The sequence below is a fragment of the Canis lupus genome, chromosome 16, assembly GCF_011100685.1.
Source record: "Canis lupus familiaris isolate Mischka breed German Shepherd chromosome 16, alternate assembly UU_Cfam_GSD_1.0, whole genome shotgun sequence".
Lineage (NCBI taxonomy): Eukaryota > Metazoa > Chordata > Mammalia > Carnivora > Canidae > Canis > Canis lupus.
This window is the reverse complement of record NC_049237.1, coordinates 37,047,855-37,067,144: the sequence shown is the minus strand read 5'-3', so window position 1 is coordinate 37,067,144 and position 19,290 is coordinate 37,047,855. Positions and strand designations below refer to the sequence as shown.

Sequence of the window (19,290 nt, the reverse complement as noted above, 5' to 3'; positions counted from 1 at the left end):
ACATTGTCTGGCTGTTGTCAATGACAGAGGTATTCTCGGACACTTGCTTCAGTGCTGACCTACAGAAGTGTATTGAGTAATTAAGGCATCGATAAAAGGGTTTGATATTCTAAAATTTTGCATCAAGTGTGATGCGATGGGGACCTGCTGTAAAAGAAAAAATTTGGAATGAAAAAAAAAAGGCCCCTTCAGGTACCCAAGAGGGGAATGGGCTGCATGCTGCAACAGTGAACTCCCTGTATCTGAGATGCAGAGAAGGGGGGCGGGGGGCCAAGGATGCTGCTGGAAGCACCCCAGCTCTGGGTGAGCAGTCCTTTATGGGTCAGGGTTTTTTTTTTTTTTTTTTTTTTTTTTTTTTTATGCTTTTGCATTGACTACTCATTCTTGGACTATTTTGGCACATGCTGCTCTCAATTTTCTAAACTCTAGTTATTTTTGTCAAATCAAGATTACATGATCCCATTTCACAATAAAATAAAATTTTCTAATTAGATTGTAAGCTCCTCAAAGACAGGGATAAAATAAAATCTTCTGAACACCTACAGGGCCAAGTTTTATGCCAGGACTTTTCATTCTTGATTGATGAATCATATAGAGCTTTCAATTTCCATGTGGTTTTATTCAGAGATAATGGTTTCCAGTTATATTACTTTAAGAAACAAAAGACAAAATATTCTAGACATGTCTTTTTTATTTAGGAAGCATGAAATATTTTCCTGAAAGATTCCATTCTCCTTTGGAAATTTTCATTGGTACAAATTTGAAGGAACAGTGTAGTTCCAATTCTGAAGCATCAGCTGAAAAAATCCAATGTCATTGTTGAGAGTTATATGTAGGAAGGCAGTCATTTAAAAACTAAACTAGGGAACTGTTGAGTTTTATTATATATTGTTTTTTAAATGAGGAATTACGGGTCTTTATACCCTTTTCACGATCAATGTTTTATTTTCTAAGCATGTGCTTTTGAAGGCTTCTAAGATGAATAGCTTTAAAAGAAGAGTCAGATTAATTTTGTCCTTTAGATGTACTGAAAATTAATTTTTGGCTTAGGCTTCCGTTTTAGAAACTATGTACCTGTAACAATTGATGAATTTTGACCTCCTAAATTAACCCATCAGTGTGCAGTAGTAGCACATATGCTTGTTTATAAGTGAGGATTTAGAAATTAAGGTATAAAAAAATAAGATTTACCATAAAGAGGCAGGTTTTCTAAACCTCTAGCACCTGTTTTTCAAATCTGTATAGAATGCCGTATTTTAAGAAAACATTTGTTTTCTTGAAGGTGATTATTCATATTATAAAATATTTCCAGTACTTAAAAACCACCATTTCTTGTGCTAAAATTATCCACATAGAGTCATGTGATAAAACTTCCAGATAATATTCAACACATAAGTGGGTTGCTTGTATACTGTACTTTGCTTAGTGGTTATTGGCTGGCATCACTAAGGCAGTTCTTAATCTAGTGTATTTTTTATGGGTTATACAATAATATTTTTAAAATAACCCTTTACAAAATATTTATTTCAGAGCCCAGTGACGTGACTCTAAAAATTTACCGAGCGGAATCATATGCTGGTCTTCAAGAGTTTAAAGCAGCCATAGAAGATTTAAATGCAGTTCTCTTTCAACTGCCAAATTGGCCTGAGGTAAAATTATTGTTTTACATTTATATACACTTAATAATTTCACCTGTAGGGAACATGAATTCAGTTATGGTTACAAGTTTTACCAAGATAGATTTGTTGACTCTTAAAATATATAGAGTTTTAGAAATCTGGGGTTAGTATTTTGTGTGGATGGCTATCTAGCAATTTTTTTAATTAAAAGGTACCTTTATTTCCTAACTAAGAACAACCTGAATTTAAGGCATAGAGAAAAACAAACAAAGAGACTTGAATAATCAAAATTTCCTCAAAGAGATGAAACTGGTCACACTGTGAAAATGTATCCAAGCTGAAAATTGATGGAGGAGGTCTGTTGATGCAAAGAGACGAGGTCCTTTAGGCTGGAAGATGGAGGCATCATCATGGAGGCCTGATGAGGCAGTGATTTAATACAGTCAGTGGGGACCAGGGAGGTTGCCTTACCCATATGCTTTTAAAAAAAGACTTGAGGCAAATATATCTTATGTAATAAGTTTACTCATTCTCCTTTGTATCATATTGCCAAGGCAAATCAGTTCATGTCCCATATATGTTCTTTAAGCTAGAAGTTACTGTCTTATATGACTGTTTGCCCATTTGAAACCATGCCTTTGAGGACAAAATAGTAAGGATGCTCTAAAAATTATAAATTAATAAGAAAAATGACACAGAATCCCATGATGGCCTGACTGGTTAGCACAAGGCAAATATATATTAAGAAGATGGAAAATGATCTTGTATGGACAATTTTAAAACTATTAAAAAAAGAAAGAATCCTCTGGATTACTGAAGTGATATAATTAGGAATTTGGTTTTGAAGTCATTTTTCCATAAGCACTTCTCTGGGGGAAGTGTGTAACTGTACCTTTGAAATGCTTTGGGCTTCTCAGAGTCATTCAGAATTTTAAAATGCACATTTCCAAGCAAACCGTATTTTTTTTTCTTGAAACTGATTTTTCAAAAATAATTCTGTCAGTAAAAGTTGTATATATGTGCTTCCATTGAAGGTCTACTTCAGGAAAGGAAAAGTACTCCAGGATGCTGGTTTTTTAGGTGATGCCTTACAACTATTTCTTCAGTGCTTAGCCCTTGATGAGGATTTTGCACCTGCAAAACTAGAAGTAGAAAAGGTAATCGGTTTACCAATTATAATAGTTGAAGGCAGGTCTAAGACACGTTGTCTTTTTAAAAATGCTAATTAGAAATTTGAGATAAGAACATAAGGAATCCAGGGGTGCCTGGGTGCTCATTCGGTTAAGCAACTGCCTTGAGCTAAGGTCAAGATCCTGGGGTTCTGGGATTGTGCCCCACATCTGGCCCTCTGCTCAGCAGGGAGTCTGCTTCTCCTCTTCCTCTGCCACCCTGCCCCCCCAACTCATGCTTTTTCTCTCTCTCAAATAAATAAAATCTTTAAAAAAAAAAAAAAAAAAAAGAACATAAAGAGTCCAGTGAGTCAGATTTAGTATCAATTTGACAAGTAGTTTTCAGGTCTGTATACTTAACGTATAGAGTTTTTACTGAAATCAAAACATTTCATTAGCAGATATTTAAATTTATTATTTTTGGGTAAATTTAGGTGTTTTCTACTAGTTTGATTGGAACCAAACTAGCCATCCTTGTCATGATATTCCTGCTAAAATTTTTTTTAATTGAAACAAAATAGATACATAACACTATGTTTCCATGTACCACATTGTAAGAGATCACCACTAAAAGGCTATTTACCATCCATCACCCTTCCCCCATTTTACTCAATGCCCTTCCTCTTTGGTAACCACCAATCTGTTCTTCATATCCGTGAGTTTGTTTTGGTTTTGTTTTGTTTATTCATTTCTTTTTTTGTTTTTGTTTTAGATTCTATATATGAGTAAAGTCATACCACATTTATCTTTCTCCATCTGACTTATTTCACTTAGCATAATACCTTCAGAGTCCCTTCATGTTGTCCCAAATAGCAAAATCTTTATCCATTCATCCATTGATGGACATTTAGGCTGTTTCCATTTCTCAGCTCTTGTAAATAATGCTGCACTGAACAAAGGAACGCACACGTCTTTTCAAATTGGTGTTTTTGCATTCTAAAGATGAATATCCAGAACGATAGCTGCACGATATAATTGTTCTAGTCTTAATTTGTTGAGGAATCACCATACTGTTTCCATAGTGGCTTTACCAACAACAGTACACAGGATCCACTTTTCTCCACATCCTCAGAGCCTTGTTATCTCTTGTCTTTTTCATGATAGCCATTCTAACCACTGTGAGATGATACCCCATTGTGATTTTGATTTGTATTTCCCTAACTAGTGATGTTGAGCATCTTTTTATGTTCCTGTTGGCCATCTGTATATCTTTTTTGGAAAAAAATGTCTTTTCAGATCTCTACCCATTTTTAATTAGGTTTTGTTGTTGAGTTGTAAGGGTTCTATATATATCTTGGATATTAATCGCTTGTCAGATACATGATTTGCAAAAACCTCCCATTTAATAGGTTGCCTTTTTGTTTTGATGATGATTTCTTGTGCTGTGCAGAAGCTTTTTAGTTTGATGCAATCCCATTTGTTTATTTTTGCTCTTTTCCTTGCCTTTGGAATCAGATCCACAAAAATACTGCTAAAACCCATATTGAGGAAACCGTATGTTTTCTTCTAAGAATTTTATGGTTTCAGGTCTTCAAGTCTTGAATCCATTTGAGTTTTGTGTATGGTGAAAGATACTGGTCTAGTTTCACTCTTTTACATGTGGCTCTCCAGCTTTCCCCAGCACCATTTATTAAAGAGACTCATTTTTCCATTGTATGTTCTTGGCTCCTTTGTTGTAAATTAATCATCCATTTATGTATGGGTTTAATTCTGGGTTCTCAGATCTGGTTCATTAATGCATGTGTGCATTTTTATGCCATTATCATACTGTTTTGATTACTGTAGCTTTGTCCTATAGTTTGAAATCAAGGAGCACACTCCAGCATTGTTCTCTTTTCTCAAGATTGCTTTGGCTATTTGGATTCTTTTGTGTGATTGTCTACAATTTTAGAATTATTTAGTCTAGTTCTATGGAAAAGTACTATTAGGATTTTGATAGAGATTACATTGAATCTGTAGGTTGCTTTGGGAAGTATGGACATTTTAATAGTATTCTTCCAATCCATAGTGTCACTGGAATAAATCCCATTTGATCATCATGTATGAACTTCTGCTGTGTTGTTAAATTCAGTTAGGTAATATTTTGTTGAGGATTTTTGCAGTAATGTAGTCGCTGATAATGGTCTGTAGTTTTCTTTTCCTGTGGTTTCTTGTCAGACTGCTGGCCTCAAAATTTTCAGTGTTTCTTTAATTTTTTGGAAGAGTTGAGAAGGGTAGATATTAAATCTTTGAATATTTGGTAGAATTCACCAGTAAGCCATCTGTCCTGGACTTCTGTTTGTTTGGAGGTTTTTGATTACTGATTCAATCTTCTTAATAGTAAATGATCTATTCAAAATTTTTGTTTCTTCACCATTCAGTCTTGGTGGATTGTATGTTTCTACAAATTTATTCATTTCTTCTCGGTTGTTCAACTTGTTGGCTTATAACTGTAGTAGTGTCTTATATTCCTTTATATTTTGGTGATGTCAGTCATAACATCTCATTTCTGATTTTGTTTATCAGAGCCCTCTTTTTTTTATCTGACAGATTTTTTTTTACCTTTTCTTTTATCCTAGTATAATTGACATAATGTTATATTAGTTTCACATGTATACTATCGTGATTCAACAGTTCTATACATTATTCAGTGCTCATCATGACCCAAGTGTATTTTTAATCCCTTCATCTATTTTTTTTTTTAATTTTTTATTTATTTATGATAGTCACAGAGAGAGAGAGAGAGGCAGAGACACAGGCAGAGGGAGAAGCAGGCTCCATGCACCGGGAGCCCGACGTGGGATTTGATCCCGGGTCTCCAGGATCGTGCCCTGGGCCAAAGGCAGGCGCCAAACCGCTGCGCCACCCAGGGATCCCTCCTTCATCTATTTCATCGTAAACCCCACCCACATCCTCTGTCAGTCACCCATTGTCTATATCTGAGAGTCTGCTTTTGTTTCTTTTTTTCTTTGTTCATTTGTTTTGTTCCTTGGATTCCACATATGAGTAAAACCATATGGTACTTGTCTTTCTGGACTAACATTTCATTTAGCATTATATCCTCTAGATATGTCCATGTCGTTGAAGGATGGCAAGATTTCATTCTTTTTTATGGTCAAGTAGTATTCCATTGTGTACATACACATCTTCTTTATCCATTCATCTGTTGCTTCCATAGTTTAGTTATTGTTAATAATGTTGCAGTAAACACAGAGGTGCATATATCTTTTTGAATTAGTGTTTTTGTGTTCTTTGCGTAAATCCCCAGTAGTGGAATTACTGGGTCATATGGTATTTCTGTTTTTAGTTTTTTAAGAGACTTCCACAAAGTTTTCCACAGTGGCTGCACCAATTTGCATTTCTACGCATAGTGAATAAGGGTTCCTTTTGTCCCCCACATCCTGGCCAACACCTGTTGTTTCTTGTGTTTTTGATTTTAGCCATTTGACAGGTGTGAGGCGATACATCGTGGTTTTGATTTGCGTTTCCCTGATGATTAGTGATGTTGAGCATCTTTTCATGTTATCTGTTGGCCATCTGTATATCTTCTTTGAAGAAATATCTATATATGTCCTGTGCTCATTTTAATTGGCTTATTGGGGGGGGGGGAGTTGCTTAAGTTCTTTATATATCCTATATATATAAAGGATATATATCCTATCCAAATAGGATATCAACCCCTTATTGAATATATTATTTGCAAATATCTTCTCCCAGTCGGCAGGTTGTTTTTTGGTTTTGTTGATGATTTCCTTTACTGTGGAGAAGCTTCTTATTTTGATGTAGTCCCAGTAGTTTATTTTTGCTTTTTGTTTCCCTTTCCTCAGGAGACCTACCTAGAAAAATGTTGCTATAACCAGTGTCAAAGAAATCATTGACTGTTCTGTCTTCTAGGATTTTTATGGTTTTAGGTCTTACATTTAGGTCTCTAAGCCATTTGGAATTTAATTTTGAGTATAGTGTAAGAAAGTGGCCTAGTTTCATTTTTTTGCATGTAGCTGACCAGTTTTCTCAACACCATTTATTGAAGAGACTGTTTTTTTTCCCATTGAATATCATTAATGGTTGTTATACCTTGTCAAGTGCTTTTTCTGCCTTTATTGAAATGATATGGTTTTTATCCTTTTTCTTGTTGATGTATCACATTGATTGATTTGTGAATATTGAGCCACCCTTGCATCCCAGGAATAAATTCCATTTGATTGTGATTAATGATTTTTTTTAACGTGCTGTTGGATCCAGTTTGCTAGTATTTTGTTGGGGATTTTTGCATCTCTGTTCATCAGAGATACTGGCCTGGCCTAGAGGTCTTTGTTTTCTTTCTTTTTTTTTTTTTGTTTTTTTTTGTTTTTTTTGGTATCATCTTCATCTGGTTTTGATGTCAGGGTAATGCTGACCTCATAGAATGAATTTGAAATCTGTCCTTTCTTTGGGTTTTTGGAATAGTTTGAGAATAGATATTAACTCTAGATATTTAAATGTTTGGTTAGAATTTCTTTATGAAGCCATCTGCTTCTGGACTTTTGTTTGTTGGGATGTTTTTAATTACTGGTTTAGTTCATTGCTAGGAATTGGTCTGTCCAAATTTCCTATTTCGAATGCAAGAGCCCTTTTTTTCTTTTTTTTGGTCTTTTTGGTCTGGGTGTCTTGACATTTGTTTATTTATGTGTTCAAAGAACCAACTTTTAGTTTTTTGATCATCCCTCTTTTCGTCTATATTTCATTTATTTCTGCTGTGATATTTATTATTTCCTGTCTTCTAGGACTTTGGGCTTTGTCCTTTTTTTTTCCTAGCTGCTTTAGGTATAAAGTTAGATTGAGATTTTTCTTGTTTCTTGAAGTAGACCTCTTAGAACATCTTTTGCTGCACCCCAAAGATTTTAGCACATTGTACTTCTATTTTCATTTCTCTCTAGCTTTTTTTGTTTAATTTCTTTGGTATCTTCGATGAACCATTTGTTATTCAGTTGCATGATGTTTAATCTCCACATTTTGGGGTTTTTTTTCCTTGTAAGTAGTGACTAGTTTTATACCATTGTGGTTGGAGAAGATGCTTGATATGATTTCAGTATTCTTTAACTTGAGGCTTGTTTTGTGGCCTAACATGATCTATTCTGGAGAGTGTTCCATGTATACTTGAAATGTTTGGATGCAGTGTTCTGTATATGTTAAGTTCATCTGGTCTAATGTGTCATTTAAGGCCAATGGTTCCTTATTTTCTGCCAGGATGATCTATCCATTGATGTAAAGGGGGTAGTAAAGTCCTTCATTATTATTGTATTACTGTCAGTCCCTCCCTTTAGGTCCATTTTATTTGCCTTATATATCTTGGTGCTCCTATGTTGGGTATTATATGTTTGTAAAATGTGTTCTTGTTGGATCTTATCACTGTAATGCCCTTTTCTATTATTGAAATCTTTGTTTTAAAGTTTATTTTGTCTGCTATGAGTATAGCTATACCAGCTTGCTTTTCGTTTCCATTTGCTTGGAGCATCTTTTTTCCATCCTTCACTTTCAGAGTGTGTGTGTCCTTACTTCTGAAATCTCTAGTAAGCAGCATATAGATGGATCTTGTTTTCTTATCTATTCAGCCACCCTATGTCTTTGATTAGAGAGTGTAGTCTGCTTGCATTTAGAGTAAGTCTTGATAGGTATGTACTTACTGCCATGTTAATTATTTTTTGGCCGTTTTCATCTTTCTTTTCTTCCATTCTTCTCTTTCTCTCTTACCTTGTAGTTTAATGGCTTTCTTTAGTGTTATGATTAGTTTTTTTCTCATTTTCTTTTGCATATTTTACCATCAGTTTTTGCTGTGTGGCCACCATAACATTCATATGTAACTTCCTTTGTATGCAGTGGTCTGTTTGGAGTTGATAGCAACTTACATTTGAACACATTCCAAAACCTTACATTTTTTTCTCCCCCCCTCATCTTTTAGTTTTTTAATGTCACCTTATACATCTCTTTATTTTATGCATCTCTTAACTAATTATTGTAGTTTTAGTTAATTTTATAATTTTTGTCTTTTAACATTCATACTTGCTTTATAAGTGATTGATCTACTTACTTTTAATACATGTTTTCCACTGAGATTTTTACTTTGATACATTTTCTTATTAATTAGTGCCACTTCTTTTCAGTTTAGAGAAGTCCCTTTAACTTACCTTGAAGGGCCAGTATAGTGGTGATCACATTAGCCCTTGTTTGTCTGGAATACTCCTAATCTTTTTTTTTTTTTTTTTTTAGTTCTGAATAATAACCTTGCCTTGGTAGAGAATTCTTGGATGGAAGTTTTTTCCTTTCAGCCCTTTGAATATGTTGTGCCACTCTCTTCTAACCTGCAAAGTTTCTGGTGATAAATCTGATGCCCTGTGGAGTTTCCCTTTCATATAATAAGTTTTTTCTTTTGCTGTTTTTAGGATTCTCTCTTTAAATTTTTGTGTTCCAATTATAATGTGTCTTGGTGTGGATCTCTTTGTGTTCATCTTCTTTGGAACTCTGTGCTTCTTGGACCTGGAAATTTTGTTCTCTTCTCCAGGTTAAGGAAGTATTCAGCCATTATCTCTCCAAATAAGTTTTCTGGCCCATTCTCTTCTCACTTTGGGACCACTACTCAAGAATTTTTATTGGTCTGCTTTTAGCTTTTAATTTCCAGCCTAAGTTCTGCTTATTTTCATAGTTGCCCATAGTATTGCCTCAATTTATTCTACCTGCCTTTACTCAGTAATCCATATATCACTTTCCAGAGTTTGTTTTGCAGTGTGTTAGTAGGTTTTAAATAAAAGAAAAAAAAAAAAAAAGGAAGTAGTTCTCTGATCAAATGACTGGGGAATATTGGGTTCAACCAAGTTAAACAGACTTCTTCAGAAGTTCTCAGAGATTTTGCTATGCTAGCATGAGTAGCATTCAACTTTTGTCAAACTTAATTCACATAGCATCTAGAAAGACTAGAATCTTTGAAAAGTTCTTTTGGAAAATCTACCCTGATATAATTGCACTCATAAGGTTTTCAGTGTCTTCAGAACATGCCATCTTATTTATCACTTTATAGGAGTTTTTTACATTGTAGTCAGAATCACCTTGGGTGCATGGTAAGTGTAACGATTCCTGGACTTTACCACAGACCTTTGGAGTTAGAATCTCTGGAATTCGGGCATAGTTTTACAAGCACCCAGGGAGATTCTCGTGCACTTTGAAGTATGAGAATTTTGAAAATTTTGTCAGCTCTCCAGTGCCTCATGAATACAGCTAACATCAGTGAACCCTCTGTGAGTCTTGTTTGCATATACATTCTAGCCCATGGATTTAACACACTGTTTGCTATTGTGTGTTTTCTGTTTGTTAGTGGTATCTCCCCGGGGAGAGTGCAGACTTTTTAAGGGCATATAATTTTGTATCTTCCATGCTACTAGATATCCTTATATTTCTGTAAATATTTAAAAATTGACCTTTAATTAGGTAAGGTGAATGCAAAATAACTGATGCTTTGAAATATTTGTTCCTGATATGCTTTTTATAAATCGTGGTATATTTAACATATAATAAAATGCATGGATTTTATAGTTCAAGGAGTTTGGAGAAATTATCCATGTAACAGCACACCAGTCAAGATGTAGAATATTTCCCTCATGCCAGAAATCCCCTTTTCAGCAAATCCCCTATATCCCTGCTCCCAGAGGCAACTACTGTTTAGATTTTTATACTATGATAGAGTAGTTTTGCCTATTCTAGAATTTCATGCAAGTGGAATTACACAACGTGTACTCATGTCTGGCTTTTTTTGCAGAACATAATAGTTTTGTGATCAGCAATTTTTTTTTCCTTTTTATGGTTTACTAAGTATTCCATTGTAGAAGCATACCATAGTTTATGGTATTAGTGATTTTCATTTGGATTGTTACCAGTTGCTACTCTGAACTAACATTCTTGTACAAGTTGTTTTGTGGATATGTTTATATCTCTTTGGTCAATTCCTAGTGGAGTTGCTGGGTTCTAGGATAGGTAAATAAATGTTTAATACTTTTTTTTTTAAAAACCAGGAGACATAAAAACATACAAATTTTATTTTTTTTTTAAGATCATTTATTTATTTATGGGAGAGACAGAGAGAGAGAGAGGCAGAGACGTAGGCAGAGGGAGAAGCGGGGAGCCTGCTTCAGAACTCCATCCCAGGACCTGGGATCACAACCTGAGCTGAAGACAGACGCTCAACCACTGAGCCACCCAGGTGTCCCAAAACATACAAATTTTACAATGTTTGTTCATTAAAGGGGGTATTGCTTGAGCTCCTACCAGATATGCACTTTTATTTGCATCGTAGTGATTTATGAGTAATTTCATTTTTTTAAAGATTTTATTTATTTATTCATGAGAGGTAGAGGCAGAGACATAGGCAAAGGGAGAAGCAGGCTCCTGAGGGGAGCCGGATGTGGGATTTAATCAGAGGACTCCAAGACCACACCCAGAGCCAAAGGCAGATGCTCAACCACTGAGCCTCCCAGGCGTCCTGAGTAATCTCATTTTTTGTTTGAGAGGGTACAACTGAAAAACCAAACTTCCAGATTTAGACTTTAAGAAATGTTCTGCTGTTCATTTAATGCAGCTTATTTGACAATCAAAAACATTTGAGCCTTTCTCATTTCCTTCTAGCCAGGCTCTTCCCCTAACTTGACCTTTTTTTTTTTTAGAGTTTAGATGTATTCCTGATAAAAGCACCTGGAAATTTTGATACAACAGCTGCCTTCCAGGTTAACTCCCAGCTATTATGGGACAGCTGCCATATGGTGTGCTCCCATTCCAGAGCTGGGCAGTGGTAGCTGCCCGTGCTTGTGAGAAGCTAAATTCAGTATAAACACATGGAATTTTAAGACTTTTGTAGTTAGAGTTATTATTAGTTCTTTAGTTCACTTAAACACTCTGAGTCCAGCCTTACAGTACACTTTGGGGTGAACTGTGAACCATTCTGACAGAATAGTACTCACTAAAGTTCAGACATAAGTATTTTCTACTTCCCTTAAGGTCTCTTCTTTTTGCAATCGTTCATTAAAAAGTCAGTTTTTATTTTGGGTACCTTCTCAGGCTAGTAATCTGGCTGCTCCGATAATTCCTTTTGAATTATTTCTTTGAAGTGATCTGACCCCCATTAAGACACATCTTGGTTTTACAAGACTTTCAGAGAATTTGGCAGTTCTATTTATTACTTAATCCCTTCCTCCTCTGCTCATTAAAAGCAATGTCTGCTACGAACTTTCTAAAATTTCTTAAATATCAGATAACTTTATATTAAATTATCCCTAAGCAAATATTTTTTTCCATTACTTTTGTAATATTTCTCTTACAGATTTTATGTGATTTATTATCACCTGAAAACTTAAAAGAAGGCCTGAAGGACTCTTCCTGGAGTTCATTGCCATGTATTAAAAACAAGCCTTTTGGTTTTCCTTCAGTAATGGAAGAGTCTCATTCTGCCAGTGAGCTTAGTCCAGAGCAGGTAAGGGGTGAGAAAAGATTTTTTATGGATTTAGTGCATCTGTTTGACTAAAATTTTCACTTTCTTATTTCAAGTATTAAGAATCTATTGAGGCACTTTTAATCTATTAAGCATTGTCTTAATTAGATTTTGTCTGAAGCCTTTTTTATTTTACACTAAACTTTTATGTAAAATATTTGTTCATTAATCGTAGTTTTAGGTCACCCTGCATATCAGAAAACTTTTAGTCTTGTGGAAAATGTAGAACATGGTATTTTAGTTTCTTCAGGGTTGGAACAAATAAATTAGCCTGTGTAAACCTCATTATAAACATGTATCAATTTGACTTTTAGGGCTATGTGATTATAAATAAAAGTCATTTATTTATCAAGGTTTTAAAGTTAAAAGTTGGTGTTTTTAAGTGAATACTAAAATGAAGATTATGAAACATTGGAATTTCATTTCAGTTTGATTCTTGGTGAGAGCAATAAAAGATAGTGAAGAAATAGAGTTATTTTTGTTTATTATATTTTTGTAGAATGAAGAAGTACCAGAGGTCACATCAGAGCTTATCAGAGGAAGCTTAAACCGGGCTTGGTCAGCACAGGCTATAAATTCAGCGGAAATGCCTGCCAGAGAGGACTGTTTAAAAAGAGTGTCCTCAGAACCTTTACTCTCTGTTCAAGAAAAAGGTGCTCTGCTGAAAAGAAAGTTGTCTCTTTTAGACCAGGATGTGGTTGTAGATGAAGACGGAAGAAATAAGCTTAAAAAACAAGGAGGTAAAAATGTCACTACAGTCTTATAGGACACATTTATTTATTTAAAGTGGTCTTTAAACTTTTCCCTAAAGACTATAGTCCTATTTCTTTGTTTTAATAGAAACTCGCAATGAAGTCTGTACATTTTCATTAACTTCTGGTGACATCCCAGAAGAATTAATAGATGTCTCAGATTTTGAGTGTTCTCTCTGCATGAGGTAAGTATATAACATTTTACAAATTATGAATATTTTATATTAACAGATACAATACATAATAGATAAAAGTAATCTACTCTAATAGGCAATGTAAAGTGACAGACTACTGGACTAAATCAAAGATAGGAATTTTAGTTCTAGGCTTAACTTGCACACCTTGGGCAAATAAATCTCTAAACACTATTTGGATTTACCTTAGTTAGAAAGTGGGGTCAGTATTTGCAGAACCTACATTGCAGGTGTCATAAGAATCACATGACTTAAATATAAAAAAGTGTCTAGGAAATTGGAAAGTACTAAAGAAGTTACCCATACTAGTGAAATTTAGATACATCTCTGGTTTTAGATTTGGGTAAAAATTCTAACCACCTGTTATATGTATATGATTCTATCTTGTTTTTATATTTCAACTATAAAATCTTTTAAAAGTAAAATTAGATAAATATTTCCATTATGAAGAAGGCTTATAATTCTAGAAGACTAATAGTTTTGAAAGAACATTTTTCATTTACTTGAGTTTTGGTGGGGTCAAAGGAACACTGAATGGAGAGTCAGGAGGCCTGGTGCTGCCACAGGCTGGTAGGAATTAGCAGATGCCCTACCTCTGAGCCTAGGCTTCTTTATCTGTAAGGAAAGGGCAGTGGGCCAGATGACTTCTGAAGTACCTATATATCTAACAATAATACTTCTAGGAAATTCAGAAGTATCATGTTTCAGGAAAGAATTAGAATGTTAATAAAACTAGTTTTTCTGTATTGTTTATTACATATGATATTAAGCCTAATATTTAAGACTCAAATGTAAGGTTTTAATTAATTTTGTATAATAAGACTTTCATAAGCATATTAAGTCATTTTAAAGTGACGAAAAAATAATCTATACAAAAACTAAGATTATTAATGATATATTTTATATTATTCACATCTCTGAAATCTGTTATGTATTTTACATTTATTGTACTTATATTTATCACTGCCCCTTCCTTCCTCTCCTGCTCACTAGATCCTCCTTCTTCTTCAAATAGAGGTCTATTATTTATTCACTTTTTCCAATGTATAGTTTAACGTGAAAACTAACATGTATTTTGGTTGGTTTCAGGTTGTTTTTTGAGCCAGTAACAACCCCTTGTGGACACTCATTCTGTAAGAATTGCCTTGAGCGTTGTTTAGATCATACACCATATTGTCCTCTTTGCAAAGAAAGCTTAAAAGAGGTAAACATTTGTATATTTATCTGTTTATTGGTCTTAAGCTTGGCAACATTGATTTCTGTTTGGCCATAGAAATAGTGATTACCACGTTCAGAATAAGTTACTTTATGTATGCTAAGTGACCAGGAAGGATAACGTTTCATTACCCAAATGCTAGTGGTGGAGAAAGAAGAATTTAGAGAGCATAGGGGAAAGTTAGGTGGTCCTGGAGGCCAAGCCCCATGTACTTTTTTTTTAACAAGATCTGGTGTGATCAAGTACCTGGTGTAGAATGGGTTCAATTTTAATGACAGTATTGGGGAAACCCAGTTGCCCTGCCTTCCATCCTCCTCAGTAATAGGCTAGATTTTGGCCCCAGTTCTGCCCCCTTTAACATCTGGACAAACTCTAATAGAATTTTTTGCCTTGATGGAAATGCTCTATACTATGCTGTCCGCATGGTAGCCACTAGTCACATGTAGTAATTAAGCACTTGAAATGTGGCTAGTGTGACTGAGGAACTGTATTTTAAATTTTAATTCTCATTTAAGTAGGCAGAGGTGACTGTGGCTACCATTTGGGCAGCACAGCTCTAAAGAGTGGTATATGGACAGAAGAGCTTCCCATAGCCCTTGTATAGCCCATGTGTTAAGGAAATAGCTAGATCTCAGGTGCATATCCTTCTGTAACCAATGGAAAGACAACATTCTACCAATCCTGCTTGGGTGACTGGAACCCCCCCCCCCCCCCATAAGGTGAGGCCCAGGCATCATAATTCTGAGCTCCAACTGCAAGGATGGCATTGATTAGGGAGAGTGATCCTGTTTCTTGTGGTGATAGGATTGCTCAAAAAAAATAAAAAGTTGATAAGACATTTTGTAAATGAATGTGTGTATTTATTTCCTATATAGAAAACACAGCTCTGTACAGATATGATACCATATGTGTATTATTAATTTGATATATAATAAGCTTGTATGTAAAACATTAAACCATATACAAATTTTGTCCAGAAACAAGATAAACTCATTCTTAAAGAGTTTGTTAGTTACATTTCAGCTGATATACTTAATGTTTTCAGGTGAAGTACTCCAATCATGCTGTTTTTCTTGTGTTTCCAGGTTTTTAGATACTCTGTAGCACATTTATCACACTTTTTCTCTAATAATTAGACACGATGGCTTTAAATAAAGATACAATTAACACACTGTTTAAAAATAACCTTATCCTGTGTCTTAAAGATATCCTGTATAGTAGGTAAAATCTAATATATATCTTAAAAAACAAATTGATATGCTCTATAGTTTTACTCTTTTCCTACTTGTCATTTTCTTTTGCTCATTTTTTCATTTGAATGTATTCTAAAGATAGGATTTTTATAGCAACATAATAGTTCATTGATTTAACATTTCCCTGTTGTAAGTTGTTTTGTTCTTTTTTTATATATACTACACTTTGTGTCTTTGACTATATTTCCTTAAGATAAAATTTCTGGAAGGTGAATTATTAACCAAAAGCCATATATTCATAAGACTCTTAAAACCAATTACTGGGTTGCCTACATTCCCCAGAAATATTGTACAGATTTAATTTCCTATCAGTAATGTAAGAGAGGTGGTTATTTCCCCAAATTTAATATAAGAGTATTACATTATATATTATTATTATATAGCCCCATGGTTTTCAAAATGTGTTCCCCTTCACCTGGGAACTTGTTAGAAATACAAATTCTCAGACCCTACACTCCACAGCCACTAAATCAGAAACTCTGTGGGCTAGGGCTCAGCAATCTGCATTTTAACAAGCCCTGATTCGTGCTGAAGTTTGAAAACCACTACTGTTACCCGTTTCCCAACCTCCCACATTCCCTCCTCCTCCTCTGTTCTTCATTGGATAATGACAAACCCTTATTTTTGCTACATCTGCAGATTTTAAAAGTATGGCTTCTCTGTATCTTGTGATTGTCTCCCAAAAGTCATTCCTCACTACTTTTATGAAATTTATATTGGTCATTTTTGTGTTCGAAAATCCTGTACACACCCTCTGACCCGGTCCCTGGCCTTAGGCAGTTTTTAAACTTATCTACAGAAATATAATGTCTCCTTGTCCATGTAATGAATACGGTGCAGGGTGTGGTAACTGCCTTTTATGTGGTAAAGGCGGTAGAAATGGGCTTCTTGCGAGCCAGAAAGATAATTAAGGCAGACTTCACGAAAAAGGTAAAGATGTAGCCAAGCCTTGCAGGATAGGCAGGCTTCTCATAGCAGGAGGGAGAGAGGCACGGCTTTTAGCAGTTACTAGAGAATGACAGAAATGTGTGAGTGGCAGTTTTGCAGAGTATTGAGGGAGCAGTACAAATGCACCATTTTATATGGAGAGGGACACAACCTCTCGCTGAGGGTCTGAGTGATTGATAGTAGGTGATGAGGGAAGCAAAAATCTGAAAGAAAAATTATCTGGAAACTCTGCCACTGAAATGGAACAAGAAAGGGAATAGTTTTGCTTTTCTTAAATAAGGCACTTGCCTTTATTTTATTAGCTTATTTTTGTTTCTCAGTTAAAATGCTAGTTTGAAGTACCCAGAAGCTGCCCGATAGAAGTTGGCCTTTGGTGTGGGAGAGGGCAGGGCAGGCCTGAGTGCTGCTAATAGAGGATTCGTGGCCACAGCCAGACAAGGGTCTTCTGTATAGGGCACGGTTTCCACTGCAACCGTGTACCTTTATTGGTCTCAGCACAGCCTGGACAGGTTGACCTGTTTAGCACCATCTGTTGTCATGTTCCCCCCCTCACCCCTTAATTCAGAATTGACTGTATAAATATGTAATAAAGGCTTTACTCTATTCAGTTCAACTGTTTTGCCTGTTTTATACCATAGGAAAAGTACTGGAATGTAAATAATATTGTCTTTTAGTATCTAGCAGATAGGAGGTACTGTGTCACACAGCTGTTGGAAGAATTGATAGTGAAGTATCTGCCTGATGAGCTGTCTGAGAGAAAAAAAATATATGATGAAGAAACTGCTGAGCTCTCACAGTAAGTTTCTTCTCATAAAGTTAATGTAATCCCCACCCTTTGACACAGTAAGGCGACCTCCTCCCAGCAAGCTGGATCCTGTCTGCAGTTCAACCCAGTCTAGCCAAAGGCGTATTTTAAACAAATAACTGGTCAGCTCCCCCCTCTCCTCAACAGACAGAAGTTTTTTTTAAAAGTTTCTTTAGTAACTTCCAGATGTTCCACTGGGGGTTGCCGACTCAGCTCTTCACCCCGTTAGCAGGCTTTTAGGCGGAGGAGGAGGGATTTCCTGCAGTGACATCAGGCAGTGGAACTGGGAAGGGAAGCCTCAGGTACCTGGCAGGGCAGGAGGAGGGTTGAGGAGAAATGGCCCAGATTGGCAGGTGCATCAGCCAATTAGAGCTTGGGAAGCAGGTGGGCCCTTGAGGCCTGAGCCTGAAATCGGAAGGAGTGACTTAGGGGCCAAATTCTCAATTAGTGAAGATTATTGAATGGTAGATTTAGTGCCAGGAGGTAACTTGGGCAATAGTGGTACAGACCACTCTGAAGGGTGAGCACCCAGTGGCTAGGTGGGGATGGGTAGGTTGGACTTGCTTTTGCTGCTCTGTATTCTTTCTTCCTTGTCTTTTTCTTCCCTTCTTTAACCTTCGTGTCTTTCCCTCTTGCTCCAGCTACACGAATCTCTTTAAATTTCTTACGTAGGTATTTCATTTCTTAACTTTTCTTTTGCCCACTTTCTTTTAACTGGACACACTAAAGGACAGAATTGCAAATCTTACATGCTGGTTTTTGTTGTTTTTTTTTTTTTTTTTGTCTCCATTATTTTTTCTTACTAAGAAAAAATTGTGCTTGCAAGCTTAATACATGTCCACCAACTGTCTTTCACGGGGCCAGTGGCCTTCAGTAGAATGCTTTCCAATCTTCTCTTGACTGAAGCCGATACTGATTTGTCTTCAATGGAACTCACTGTGATCTTATGATAGAAAATATTCTGATAGGAAGATTATGAACCTTTTTGATCAACACTACAAAAAGCCTGGATATAAGAAAGCAGTAGATTTACTTCTGAAATCTGAAAAATAGAGACTCTGCAGAAGGGTGGAATCTGCAAATAATAGATGGAGTAGTAATGTGAGGGGGGCTGAGCGTGATGCCCAGTTGCTTGAGAGAGTCTTGCTGCTTACTAACAGGCTTTTTTTTTTTTTTTTTTTTTAAGGATAGCTCATCCCCTGGTACTTAAAAAGTTTTGCTAATAGATATACTGTTTGGTTTTCTATCAGTTCTTATGTTGACATGTAGAGTGCTCAGTGATAGTAGAATACACATTTTTAAAAGAGGAACTAGCATTTGTGTTATTAAATACTACTTTTACATATGTCTTTTTGAAGAAAAACTAGAAAATATTATAAATGAGCAGGGTGAGGGGCCATAATCTATAACCCAGAAGGAATCAATGTGGGCATTTTGGCACATCTCCTTCCAGATTTTAATATCTATAAATACACTTTAAACAAAAATGGGATCATTTTATTCATATTGGTCTATAATCTCATTTTTTCCCAAGTCAACAAGTGTATATCTTTTCATGAAAATACGGTATTTCATTTTATGGTTATGTCAGTGTTACAGTAAACATCCTTGGAGGATTATTTCTAGGAGTTCAAAAGATACGAACTTTTTAAAGTTTTTGACGCACGTAGTCGAATTTTTCTTCAGCATGGTTCTGTTTCAAATTGCCCTCTGCATTGCCAGATTTTCCCCCATACCCTTGCCAGAACCGGGCGTTGCCTTTATCCTTATTTCCTGGCAATCTGGCAGTGAGAAATATTCTCTAATTAGCAGAAGAAAAAGTTACCAAGTTATCTGTTTTTGATAGT

The 19,290-nt window shown here is 35.5% G+C and overlaps 1 protein-coding gene and 1 long non-coding RNA gene across 6 annotated transcripts in view; one reads left to right on the top strand and one right to left on the bottom strand.

Moving 5' to 3' along the window:
- LONRF1 (LON peptidase N-terminal domain and ring finger 1) overlaps nucleotides 1–19,290 on the top strand; it is a 37,001-nt gene that overhangs the window by 9,812 nt on the left and 7,899 nt on the right. The window contains exons 2-8 of the mRNA XM_038560228.1: nucleotides 1,531–1,649; nucleotides 2,654–2,776; nucleotides 12,108–12,257; nucleotides 12,775–13,015; nucleotides 13,116–13,212; nucleotides 14,311–14,425; nucleotides 17,313–17,434. Coding sequence (XP_038416156.1) covers nucleotides 1,531–1,649; nucleotides 2,654–2,776; nucleotides 12,108–12,257; nucleotides 12,775–13,015; nucleotides 13,116–13,212; nucleotides 14,311–14,425; nucleotides 17,313–17,434 — 967 coding nt within the window. The remainder of the gene's footprint in view (nucleotides 1–1,530; nucleotides 1,650–2,653; nucleotides 2,777–12,107; nucleotides 12,258–12,774; nucleotides 13,016–13,115; nucleotides 13,213–14,310; nucleotides 14,426–17,312; nucleotides 17,435–19,290) is intronic.
- The window catches only part of LOC119869524, a 39,694-nt gene continuing 21,055 nt past the window's right edge, over nucleotides 652–19,290 (bottom strand). For 3 of the 5 annotated variants that reach the window (XR_005371564.1, XR_005371562.1, XR_005371565.1), the window contains exon 4: nucleotides 652–2,761. This is a non-coding gene — a long non-coding RNA (uncharacterized LOC119869524). The remainder of the gene's footprint in view (nucleotides 2,762–19,290) is intronic. The other 2 variants (XR_005371563.1, XR_005371566.1) reach the window with 1 other exon arrangement.